Source organism: Schistocerca americana, chromosome X, assembly GCF_021461395.2.
Source record: "Schistocerca americana isolate TAMUIC-IGC-003095 chromosome X, iqSchAmer2.1, whole genome shotgun sequence".
NCBI lineage: Eukaryota > Metazoa > Arthropoda > Insecta > Orthoptera > Acrididae > Schistocerca > Schistocerca americana.
This window is the reverse complement of record NC_060130.1, coordinates 798,035,012-798,048,174: the sequence shown is the minus strand read 5'-3', so window position 1 is coordinate 798,048,174 and position 13,163 is coordinate 798,035,012. Positions and strand designations below refer to the sequence as shown.

General features: G+C 38.2%; 1 protein-coding gene across 2 annotated transcripts in view; it reads right to left on the bottom strand.

The window, feature by feature from the left end:
• The window catches only part of LOC124556615 (DAZ-associated protein 2-like), a 45,515-nt gene that overhangs the window by 10,202 nt on the left and 22,150 nt on the right, over nucleotides 1–13,163 (bottom strand). For both annotated transcript variants that reach the window (XM_047130581.1, XM_047130582.1), the window contains exons 3-4: nucleotides 12,815–12,942; nucleotides 11,810–11,974 (exon numbers count right to left, since the gene is read on the bottom strand). In XM_047130581.1, the coding sequence (XP_046986537.1) occupies nucleotides 11,810–11,974; nucleotides 12,815–12,942 (293 nt within the window). The remainder of the gene's footprint in view (nucleotides 1–11,809; nucleotides 11,975–12,814; nucleotides 12,943–13,163) is intronic.

The following is a 13,163-nucleotide window of genomic DNA, read 5'->3' as shown; positions in this document are numbered from 1 at the left end:
ATTTGCTACCAGTAGGTTCGAACAACACTAAGTAATACAGGATGCTTCAGGAATGCATATGGGAATACCTGCAGGCAAGGCAATGTTCTTTCAGAGTAATATCACTGAGAAAATTTAGATAAGCAGCATCTGAAGCTGACAGCAAAACAATTCAATTGTCAACATAGGTTTGCATAAGGACCACAAGGATATGAGAAATTAGTTCTCATGTGGAGGCATATAGATAGTCCTTTTTCCATTGTTCTCTTTGCAAGTGGAACAGGACACCCTCAGGTACCGTTCATTAAGCGCCTTACGGTGGCTTGTGGAGTATGTAAGTACTTTCAAAACCAATGCAGGTGCTTACAGTAAGATTTCTGCATAAAATGTTAGATGGCAGAAATTTATCTGTGTTTCAATTCAATAAATGTATGAGTAAGTTATCTGTCCAATAAAATTTGAACACTGGCTTATTCCTATTCAAAACTTAACATTCATGAAACTTTTGTTCTGAACTGTACACCTTTCCATCATATATGAGCATCATACAGCATTGCAAGCAGTGTGACAACATTTTCTTTTAGTATGGTTCCCCAGATTCCACAATTTTTTTTTTTTGAAAGGACTCCATCTTACTTTCAGCTGTTAGAATTTTGTTTTGCAATTGCAGTTGCAGTTTTGGCATCAAGCCATTGTCAAGCATCTACAAAACATATTAAAACGTAAAGAAATCAATTTACAGAGGGATGAACAGCTGGCACAACCAGTTTGTAGATTGAGATTCATATATTGTACTTTCAAGATTTTGACTTAAGTAGAGAATGTAATATGTACAATTGTACAAAGAGCAACTAGTCAGCAATACTAGTCAATATTCCATTTTATGCACTGCAATTTTGAGTGGATTGTATATAACACACAACTACAAGTGTGTACTTCCAATACATTAGAGTAAAATTTCAAAAACAGTCACGAAAATTTTTGTTTCTGTGGTCCATTTGTTCAGTGAGTAAGAATTGTGGTTCTTTGAAGGTGCTTATATTTGAATCCCTTCTAGAGCATCCATTAATCTGCCTTTCTCTACCTTGTGTAGTACGTTTAACGATTTCTCAATGCTGCTGGTTTTATTGTTTCATAGATGTGCATTAAATGAAGATTTACAGTTTTCACTATTTTCTTGCATGCTCAATCTGTCCCCCACACAAATTTTCCAATTCAACACATTTGATTTTACAGATCCCTGATCATGTAAGTGTTCTTTTGTGGGTTGTGTGTGATTATTGTCGCTACTTTGTTTATGTGGAGCCACATTCGTACATTAGCTCTACAAAAATTATTAACTATTCTGTCTGTTAGAACAGCTGGTTTGGTGACTATTTGTTTGGAGCATACATAACAGGACTTCCTTGATACATGAAGTATATATGTGATAATTGAAAAAGGCTTTACACAATAAAACTTGTTTAATGTAACACAGGCAAGAAATAATATAATACACACTGCGAAACACATGCTCGTTCGACTGAAGTCGAAGTTAGGGCCTTTTTAGCTTCCTGCAGAAAGTCTTGAGAAAGTTTTGTCATAACAGGGGAACTCATGGTCTTCGAAGTAGACACCACTGATTCATTGGACATGGATGATCTGAACACACTTCTATTTTCCTTCACAAGGTTATATATATATATATATATATATATATATATATATATATATATATATATATATATATATATATATATATATATATATATATATATATATATATAAAAATTCTTGATGTTTGTGCCTAACTGGAATCACTTGCAGCATCTTTATTTGCAGCCAAAGTGTCCTCTACCCTGAAGAGCTGTGAACTGCCTCTGAAGCCCACCACCACATTTGTTTCATTCTCTTCCTTGCATAACATGATAGGAAACTTTGCAGAAAAACTAATGGAAGAAAACTGTGCATCTTCAATTTTGTCTAACCTAGCAATTTGAGTACACTGTAACACATCATCCTTGAGTGGAAACTTAATTATGTACTGACGAACAGTGCAAAAGTAGTTTCTCACTGACGAAAAGAGGAATTTATCTGTATCCTGGATATCATCCATTATGTTCGAAGTCTGAATGCTAATAACTAACGTATCATCACTTCTTTGATTTTGAATCAAGTTTTACTCAACTTCAAGCAATGATGAGCTTTGGACAATTTTTGGCTTAAACTTGGCGAAGAACTGTTTTTGCAAATCCATTAGAAGTTCCAATAAAAAGTAACTTCAATATTAATTGTATAAATGATTGTGCAAGGAAGACGATGCTGGTAGACCACCTTAATTCATATAATCTTATGCAAACCGTATTCTTTCCAACGAGTGTACAAGGGAACAGTAGAACAACCATACACAACATTTTTGTTCATTCCTCATTACTAGAAGGGCATTCTGTTAGCAAAAAGGTGAATTGCCTTTCAGGTCATGATGCACAAATTTTAACTCTAAAAGATTTTTGCACTGCAACACATGTTAAATATAGTTGACTGTTTAGGAAAGCTGATCCAGTTGCTGTAGAGACCTTTGTAAACCTTATCAAGGAACAAGAGTGGCAAGATGTTTATAGCGCTAATACAGTAGACGATAAATATAATGCTTTCCTCAAAACTTTTCTCGTGCTCTTTGAAAGTCGCTTTCCATTAGAATGTTCAAAACAGGGTACTAGCACAAACAGGCAGCCTGGGTGGCTGACTAGAGGGATAAGAATATCTTGTAGAACAAAAAGGCAATTATACCAAAACGTTAGAAACAGTCAAAATCTAAATGCAGCAGCCCATTACAAACAGTATTGTAAGGTGCTTAAAAATGTTATTAGGAAGGCAAAAAGTATGTGGTATGCAGATAGAATAAGTCTCAGGATAAAATTAAAACCATATGGTCAGTCGTAAAGGAAGTGGCTGGTCTGCAGAGACAGGTCGAGAATATAGAATCAGTGCGTAGTGGGGGATGTCCGTGTTACTGGTAAGTCGCATATATGTACAGTACTTAATAATCACTTTCTGAATATAGCAGGTGAACTAAATAGCAACCTAGTCCCAACAGGGAATCATATAGCACTCTTAGAAAAAAAGTGTTCCGAGACTGTTACCTGAAATGCTCCTCCATGATACGGACAAGAGGGAGATTGAGTTAATAATTAAATCACTAAAGACCAAGAACTCTCATGGATATGACGGGGTATCTAGCTGAATACTGAAGTATTGTTCTATGTATGTTAGCCCAGTACTTAGCCATATCTGTAACTTTTCCTTTAGGAGTGGTCGGTTTCCTGACCGATTAAAGTACTCGGTAGTGAAGCCACTTTATAAAAAGGGAGACAGGGATAATGTTGACAATTTTAGACCTATTTCTATGCCATCGGTGTTTGCTAAAGTTATCGAGAGGGTTGTATATACAAGGTTACTGGAGCATTTAAATTCACATAATTTGCTGTCAAATGTTCAGTTTGGTTTTAGAAATGGTTTAACAACTGAAAATGCTATATTCTATTTTATCTGTGAGGTTTTGGACGGATTAAATAAAAGGTTGCGAACGCTAGGTGTTTTCTTTGATTTAACGAAGGCTTTTGACTGTGTTGACCACAAAATATTACTGCAGAAGTTGGACCATTATGGAGTAAGGGGAGTAGCTTACAATTTGTTCGCCTCTTACTTTAAGAACAGAAAGCAGAAGGTAATTCTCCACAATATTGAGAGTGGTAGTGATGTTCAGTTCCAATGGGTCACTTAAGTGGGGCGTTCCCCAAGGGTCAGTGCTGGGGCCACTGCTGTTTCTTATTTATATAAATGATATGCCTTCCAGTATTACAGGTGAATCAAAAATATTTCCGTTTGCTGACGACACCAGCTTGGTAGTGAAGGATCTTGTGTATAATATTGAAACAGTATGAAACAATGTAGTTCATGAAATAAGTATGTGGCTTGTGGAAAATAATTTGATGCTAAATCACAGTAAGACTCAGTTTTTACAGTTTCTAGCTCACAGTTCAACAAGAACTGATATTTTGATCAGACAGAATGGGCATATTATAAGTGAGATGCGACAGTTCAAGTTCCTAGGCGTTCGGATAGATAGTAAGCTGTTGTGGAAAGCCCATGTCCAGGATCTTGTTCAGAAACTAAATGCTGCTCTATTTACCATTAGAAAAGTATCTGAAATAAGTGACTTCAACACGAAAAGTAGTCTACTTTGCATATTTTCATACACTTATGTCTTATGGTATTATTTTTTGGGGTAATTCTTCTGATTCAGAAAGGGTATTTTTGGCTCAAAAACAGGCTGTTCGAGCTATATGTGGTGTAAGTTCGAGAACCTCTTGTTGGCGCCTATTCAACAGCCTGGGAATTCTGACATTGCCCTCACAATATATATTTTGTTTCATGTCGTTTGTTGTTAGCAATATTAGCCTATTCCCAAGAGTTAGCAGCTTTCACTCAGTTAATACTAGGCAGAAATCAAATCTGCATGTGGAATGCACTTCCTTGACTCTTGTGCAGAAAGGAGTGCAGTATTCTGCTGCATCCATTTTCAATAAGCTACCACAAGAACTCAAAAATCTTAGCAGTAGCTCAAACTCTTAAGTCTAAACTGAAGAGTGGCTCACTCCTCCTATTCTGTCGAGGAGCTCCTGGAAGAGCTAAAAAATTAAGCAAATTCCAGTGTTACATTGTTGATTTTCTTTATTTAAACTTAAGACTTATCACCTGAATATGTTTTTTATATTTAATTTTATCTGTTTCTAGTATGTTATAATTTTATGTATTGACTAGTTCCATGACCATGGAGACTTCTTAATTTGGTCCCACAGAACAATAAATAAATAAAGTGAACTTGTGGCAAAGTAGTCTTAAGAGCAACATTCAATTTTTCAAATACAGCAAGTCACATGAAGGAAAGTGCAAAAGGCCTTGTTCAAGTTTGAGGACAGGAACAAACAATTTTTCCTCACATGCAGCAGAAGTCTTTCTTTTCAGGGTCAGTTTGTTACATTTGGAAGCACATGGTCTCTCTTAGGGAAACGTGTAGTAGCGAATCAAGAATTCTCTTCTCTTACTCTGGATCCCTTCTGATCAACTCTAGGTATTCTTTTTTGAGTATATAATAATACTTAATTGAAAAAAGGAAAGAAGTAGACCCCACTGGTTAAGAATTCTAGCCAAACATCTGCCTGAAGATAAGCACCTAATACATACATGCTTCAGAATTTTATGTTTCTTTATTGTGCAAGTTCCGAGGTTTCCGACGGTAGTGGTTTCTTCTGACACACTGCTCAAAGAAATAAAATGTATCAACAAGCATCTCATCCACTCTACATGTTAATATTTCAGCAACTTTTTCAGCTCTTAGATTAATCAGATGGCACAGGTAACCTATGTTGCACCCAACTAGGATGAAGCATGGCCCCAAATACTTGCATTTCGAAGTTATTTGTTTCACAACCCCAAGGGTATCTACTACTCATGATGGCAACTGTTCTCTGTTCAAATTCTTTATTATTTACAGCAACATCTTTCATGAAAGTAATTTGGAAAACCAGATTTATTAACTCTGCTTTAGTGAAACTATTTTTGGTAACATTACTATTTCTACCATACAGTGAAGGTATTTACTGAGTTTTGCCACTGGTGTACTTTATTTAGGACCAGAAAAATCTTGATTTTCTCACAGACTTCCACACAGCATTTCTTTGTGAAAACTATTAAAAGCATTTTTGCATCTAAGTCCATGATAAGTTTTGAGCTTCTGTAAAGCACTGCAAATCTGAGATAATGCGTTCTTTGAATTGGCATACTGCTTTCACTACCCCTGCAACAGAATCCTGACCTGTTTTGTGTACTCAATTTACTTGGTATGAATATCAATTACAATTGACAAACCTTTGAACTGAAGCTACATCTAGTTGTTGCTTATGTGGTCTGGATGTAAAGGTGATTGTCTTTGGTTGAGATCATCAGAATTTTAATCTGCTGTTTTAAACACATATCTGGCATTTATTTTGGTGATTCTGACCTTACAATATTCAATGTCACTAGACCACACTTGTGGTCACTAATCCCTCTATCCGTCAACACTTCCTATTTGCTCATGACTGTCACTATGAGATCTAGTGTTACCCCAAACATTTATACTTCATACGAGCTCCTAAATTAATTGTTCAAAATAATTTTCAGAGAAAGCATTTAGTATAGCTTCAGCTGATGTTTGATGCTTGCACTGACTTTAAACATGTATTTTACCAACATATCAAAGGTGAATTTAAGTGGCCATCAACTGCAATTGTACGAGTCACCTTCCTATTTGAAATGATCCCTTCCCCATCCTCCATCCAGAACACTAAGCGTTGTGTCTAAATTTTGATCATAAGAATAAACTGTGCAAACAAACAAATGGGGTGACTGGTCAGCAGCTGTAGCATATGTACACTGGTGTTATGCTCTTGGCCATAGGTCCTATTTACACATTAGATATCTTGTAACTATGTTACAAGAAATGAAACCAAAATAAAAATGGCACAAATGGCTGAGCACTATGGGACTTAACATCTGTGGTCATCAGTCCCCTAGAACTACTTAAACCTAACTAACCTAAGGACATCACACACATCCATGCCCAGGCAGGATTCGAACCTGCGACCGTAGCGGTCGCAGAGTTCCAGACTGTAGCGCCTAGAACCGCTACGTCACTTCAGCCGGCTGAAACCAAAATAGTCTAATGTTTTAACAGTCATTTTTCCTTCATCATACTTTGCCTCTGTAGTTTATTTACTTTGCCTCTGTAGTTTATTTACTTTGCCTCTGTAGTTTATTTCGGAATTTGTGTAGTCTCATTTCTGTACTGTAGTGCTATTACTGTCATGCTGTTTAATACACACATCAAAAAAAAAGTTTGGCATCACCTCAGTTCCGAGAGTTCCAGAACCTGGACAGAAAATTGGAAGAGAGATCAATATGAACACAATTTTCACCCTTTTATTGCTTATGAAAACCATACATTGCATGTTGTACAACCGTACAGTGAGACCTTCAGAGGTGGTGGTCCAGATTGCTGTACACACCGGTACCTCTAACACCCAATAGCACATCCTCTTGCACTGATGCATGCCTGTATTAGTCGTGGCATACTATCTACAAATTCATCAAAGCACTTTTGGTCCAAATTGTCCTACTCCTCAACAGCGATTCAGTGTAGGTCCCCCAGAGTGGTTGGTGGGTCACATTGTCCATACACAGCCCTTTTCAATCTATCCCAGGCATGTTCGATAGGGTTCATGTCTGGAGAACATGCTGGCCAGTAGTTGAGCGATGTCATTCTGAAGGAAGCCATTCACAAGATGTGCACAAATTGTCATCCATGAAGACTAATGCCTCGCCAATATGCTGGCAATATGGTTGCACTATCAGTAGGAGGCTGGCATTCACATATCTTACAGCTGTCACGGCACCTTCCATGACCACCAGTGATTTACGTCAGCCCCACATAATGTTACCAAAAAAAAGAGCATGGAACCTCCACCTTGCTGCACTCAATGGACAGTGTGTCTAAAGCATTCAACCTGACCAGGTTGCCTCCAAACACGTCTCCGACAATTGTCTGGTTGAAGTCCTATGCTACACTCATCGGTGGAAAGAATGTGATGCTAATCCTGAGCAGTCCATACAGCACGTTGTTGGACCCATTTGTACCATGCTGCATGGTGGTGTTGCAAAGACAGACCTCGCCATGGACGTCAGGAGTGAAGTTGAGCATCATGCAGCCTACTGCGCACAGTTTGAGTCCTAACACAACATCCTGTAGCTGCACGATAAGTATTATTCAATATGGTGGCATTGCTGTCAGGGTTTCCCGAGCCATAATCTGTAGGTAAAAGTCACCCACAGCAGTAGTGGCCCTTGGGCAACCTGAGCAAGGCGTGTCATCGACAGTTCCTGTCTATGTATCTCCTCCATGTCCAAACAACATCACTTTGCTTCCTTCCGAGACACCTGGACACTTCCCTTGTTGAGAGCCATTCCTCGCACCAAGTAACAATGCGGATGCTATCAAACTGCAGTACTGACCGTCTAGGCATGGTTGAACTACAGACAACACGAGCCGTGTACCTCCTTCCTGCTGGAATGAAGTGATGGGCTGTCTGACCACCAATGTCTAATAGGTGCTGCTCATGCATTGTTTACATCTTTGCATAGGTTAGGTTTAGTGTCATCTCTGAACAGAGAAAGGGACTGTCTGTGATACAATATCCACAGTCAACGACTATCTTTAGGAGTTCTGGGTGATGCAAAACTGTTTTTGATGTGTGTATGTAGTGTGAAAAATGGCCAATGCTGCTTCCTGGTCCCTATTAAAAAAACATGAGTGAATGCAGTTAAAAAGTGGCTTGAATATTTTACTATATGTCAATATCTCAAATATGCTTTTACATCACACACAGCTAAGGCAGAAAAATTAATCTGTATTTAAGTCAGGAATTATAATCAGTCTTTTTAAATTACGATACTGACAAGAACGAGAGCATATTATGCTTCAAACCTGGTCCCTTAAGAATCTTGCAGTATTGCTAGAGCTTTGCTGAATTATGTTAAATGTCATTGTTTCTCTGCTCCTCTCTTTTTATATCTTAACTGCAACTATTCACATCATTGCAGTTTAGTTGGACCAGCTGGCTGGCATGTGCTGTCCAAATTAAATATGCTTGTAAAGCTGTCCCATATCACTGTCAATGTGCACAAAATGCACAGCATAGAACATCTCTATTCTTGTACTTACACAGCTTGGCTTCAGCTTTATGTGAAGCATAATTCAATGAGATTCCAGCAAACCCGCAAGAATATGTGGTGTAATGTTTACATGTTTATTCTTGTGATGAACACAATATACAATCACAGCTTCCTTTCTGACAGCAGTCTTCAACTCCACACAAGAATATCAAGTTTCACTTTTAATACAATGTTCTGTCATCCCCTTGTTTTCTGCCTTAAATGAGCCTTCCTTTGTACTAGCCTGAAACTTTCAGTAGTTCTCTACTGATTTTACAATCATCTTTTCTGTTTTCCTGTCATTCCAGTCAGTTCTTTTAATTCACGTCTAACTGAATTTAATCTGTCCTTTCTCAACACTGTTAGATCCTTGGTAAAAACTTCAGCCACACTTTGGCTTAAGACAGCATTCAATACCTGTAACTTCCTGTTCCAGTGTTTTCTACAAGCACTTAGTGATCCGTTTCTTTCTGAACATACGTATCAGAATTTAGAATTATAATGCCAATGTTTCCTACATCTACCCTCACCCTATGCTTGACCTACATCTCTAGAGGCAGAGATTTTTAGTTTTCTTAGATCATCTAGCTTCGAAAACCATCCAGTACACTCCACACAATCCTTATTACCTGTATAGCCACCTACTGTGTGCAATGGATCCCCAATTGAAAGTAGATCCTGATACGTTAACCACAAAACTGAGGTTTTGAGTTAATTCAGCTCTATGCTGAAGGTCCATTATCAGTCCTGTCTATGCTGAGCTCTGCCTTTATCTTGCAAGCAAGACTGGCAGTCCTTATACCACATATAGCAGCAGGAAACTAGAGAATCTGTTCTGATCCAAAGTGACCCATATTGTTCACACTTAAATAAGCCATCACCTACAAGTTGGCTACAGCCTGAGTGAGCTCTACATGGTACCCAGAAGAAACCATTCCACATCTGGACTCCAATATGCACACAAGTATAGACAATTTATTTCCTTCCCTCCATGGAACACATTTCTATGGGGCTCCTTCATGAGTTAAACACTAGAACTCCCAACCACCAATAATTCCACTGTCTGAATGTCTGGACCCTTGAAGGGTCCTCTTAAACAAAAAGAACTGCAGCTGGCTCAGAACCTCAGCCACAGACAACATGAAACCTGAGTCAGACAACCAAGGGAGGCATTTAGATCAACCCCACGAAGTATTTCACTGTCTGCCATACCTCTAAACAACCTCCTGTGATAGGGGTCAGCCTCCAACACAGACAGTAATCAGGCCAACTGTAGCAACAGATCAAGGGAGGGGGGGGGGGGTCACATGGAACATGCAGGATATCCCTCTGATTCGAAGTCTGGCTATCCAATGATGTCCACTGACTACAGCCTCCAGCTGTGTGATCAAAACCAGCACATGTGGAGCTGTGTGCTAATGAATTCCCATCTCACCTCACATCTTAACACAACATTCACAATCTCAATTTATGGGAAGTATACTATACAAACACACAATATTTTAGATTAAACTACAAAAAGCAAACAGACAAAGCTAAATAAGCAATATGCACCTATTCAGAAGCTTTGGATATAATGCACAAAGAATGTATGCTTCTGGTGCTGCTTGAATGCTGCCTTCAGTTGTTTGTTCACCTCAAACTGAAGTGCAGCACGAATTTGAACCTGCGCCAAAACAATAATATTTGGAAATTTACAGTCATAGAATTTTGTAAAAGACCTCTCCCCTCATTTATTTGACCTTGTTTCGGTGCTCAAACAGCTAAATATATCTTCTGTGAAATGCAAACAGCAACTGATTTGACAGATTTCTTTTATCTCTAAATGAGACAATACCATAGCCTTGAATTACGAAAGAACAATGTACATAAAAATTTGAGTTTATTCAATTTCACACACTTCTGTTGGAGGTAAGGAAGACTGGGTTTAACAACCACTTGACATTGAAGTCAGAGAATAGAGGGAAGGAAAATTGGCCATGTCCTTTCAAGAGAACCATCCCAGCATTGCCAGGAGCGATTTTAGGGAGGTCACGAAGAACCTAAATCCAGGTGGCCAGACATGGATTTGAACTGTCTTCCTGACAAATGCGAGTCCAGTAGGCTAACCACTGCACCACCTCTCCTGGTACTTTTGTTAGAGAACTGAAGTATCAATTCGTCTTCCTCAGCAACAGCAGAGGCTGTACTAAAAAAAAAAAAAAACAGTACAGAGCAGCAGATTGTTAATGCAGTGGCATGCAATTTTTTCTTGTAGGGCACTGTGTAGAATGCAGAAAAAAGTTCTATGGCCATACACAAAAATTTGGATGAATGTATCTTCAATAACTATGGGCATATCTGGAAAATATGCAAAGCAAAATGACTGTATCCAGAATGAATTTTAACTCTGGAGCGGAGTGTGCACCGATTTGATAGGTCTTGGCAGATAACTCTGACAGACTGGGACTATAACCTGGGACCTTGGCTTTAGCTGGATAAAGTATTCTATGGACAGTTATACGAGCAGAGCTCACAATCTGCCCCCACTGCTTTACATCCATCACTACTTCATCTCCTACCTTTCGAACTTCGCAGCAGTTCTGCATACCTTGTGGGATTAGAATCCTTAGAAGAAAGAGTACTGCAGAAAGATAACTTTCCCACAGCCTGGAGAACTGTTTCCAGAATGAATTCACTGTACCCTTATCTCTTACAAAATATTACATATTGAGCAATAACAGTTGGAGGCTTTAGTTATATTAACCTGACAAATGTCGCCATAAAGTACAGTTGATGTAATAAACATTTATAGTCCTTTCTTTTATATGAACACATTCACACAGTGTATTTAAATTGTAAAATTACTGCCAATCACATATCAGTATGTCACATTAACTTCATGTTTGTATCCACAACACTAAGCACAGTTTTAGGAACATCACTATGAAACCCTTTCACCTGTATCACCACAAACACTGAACTGGTCTCACCTGTTCTTAGACAGGACCACAAATTGCAACATTTTTATTGTAATGCACCTTACATTTATTAGACTTACCGGCACCATTATTGTTGGCCTTAACTGAGCTGGCTGCATTCCTGGATATGAATATGCAGCAAGAGATGGGTAGTATGCCTGCATGGGACTATATGCCGGATACCCTAAGTAGCCAGGATACCCTTGAGCATACATCTGTGCAGCTGCAGCACTCTGTGCATACATCTGTAATTAATAAAATAGTGCTCCAGCAACAATGAACAGGAAATGGGCTTAAAATATTTACAGTGAGCTTGTATGCTGTATAAAATGATCTTCATGAAGATCTGACATCCATATAAACTTGCAAGAATTCAACATTATCCTTAGTTGCCTTTGTTAGGAAAATAACTTCATGGAGCCAAAACTAATGTAAATGATGTTCTGTATTCCAGGATAGTAAATTACCATTAAGTAAATGCAAGTATTTCATTTTGGAGAGAAGTCAGTATGACAACTAGTCAATATCTGACACTGGAGAGTGCTACGGTCACAGATTAAATATGCAAGCATGTACCTTGTGATCGTTTCTGAACAGCCACCAACCACACTGTAAACGATACCCACTTCATTAAATAACACATCTCATGTGATGGCAACATGGGACCAACAGAATTATCACATTAATTGTGCAGGAAAGATTTTAATTTACTTTTGCAAGTTCATTTACATAAAGGCTTGCAACTTTATGTTACAAGACTTTTATGGAATCAGTCTATGTCCAATAAGCAGTTTGTGTAGCCCTTACCAACCATCACAGTATACAACACTGTTTCCTATGATACACATCAGTCATTTTGAAAGACGAGTCCAGACTTTCTTGAAGAAAATTTTGTTCATATAGCAAATTTGACGTAAAACACTACAAACCCACCAATAATTTAGAGCAAATGTATTAGTTGTTTCAATATGTTACTTTATGATATACTACTTTATAAACTACAATTCGACATGGCACCCACAAAACACTAACAAACGGCTTATTACAAATCCATAAACATTAACCGAGATTAACAGCAATGTTACCTGCTGATTAACTGCTGCAGGGTGTGCCAAAGACTGGTCATATGTGGGTGGTGGCCCTTGTGCAGCTGCTGCTGCAGCATACAAATGGGCTTGTGATGGAAAAACACCATAGGGAGCTGCTCCAGGCACTTCAACAGAAATTATAATAAAATAATTAGTCTCATTCAATAACAAGGTAACAATTAACTTTCATTGGACTTCAATACTACCTTCTGACTATGTTCACTGAGCATCATTATAATGGGATGCAACCACAATCAATGATCTACAGATAATATAAATGATAAATCACATGATAGTAACTGAAGTACTTAGTACTGTCATTTGGTTCTTTCTACCAATTTAGTGA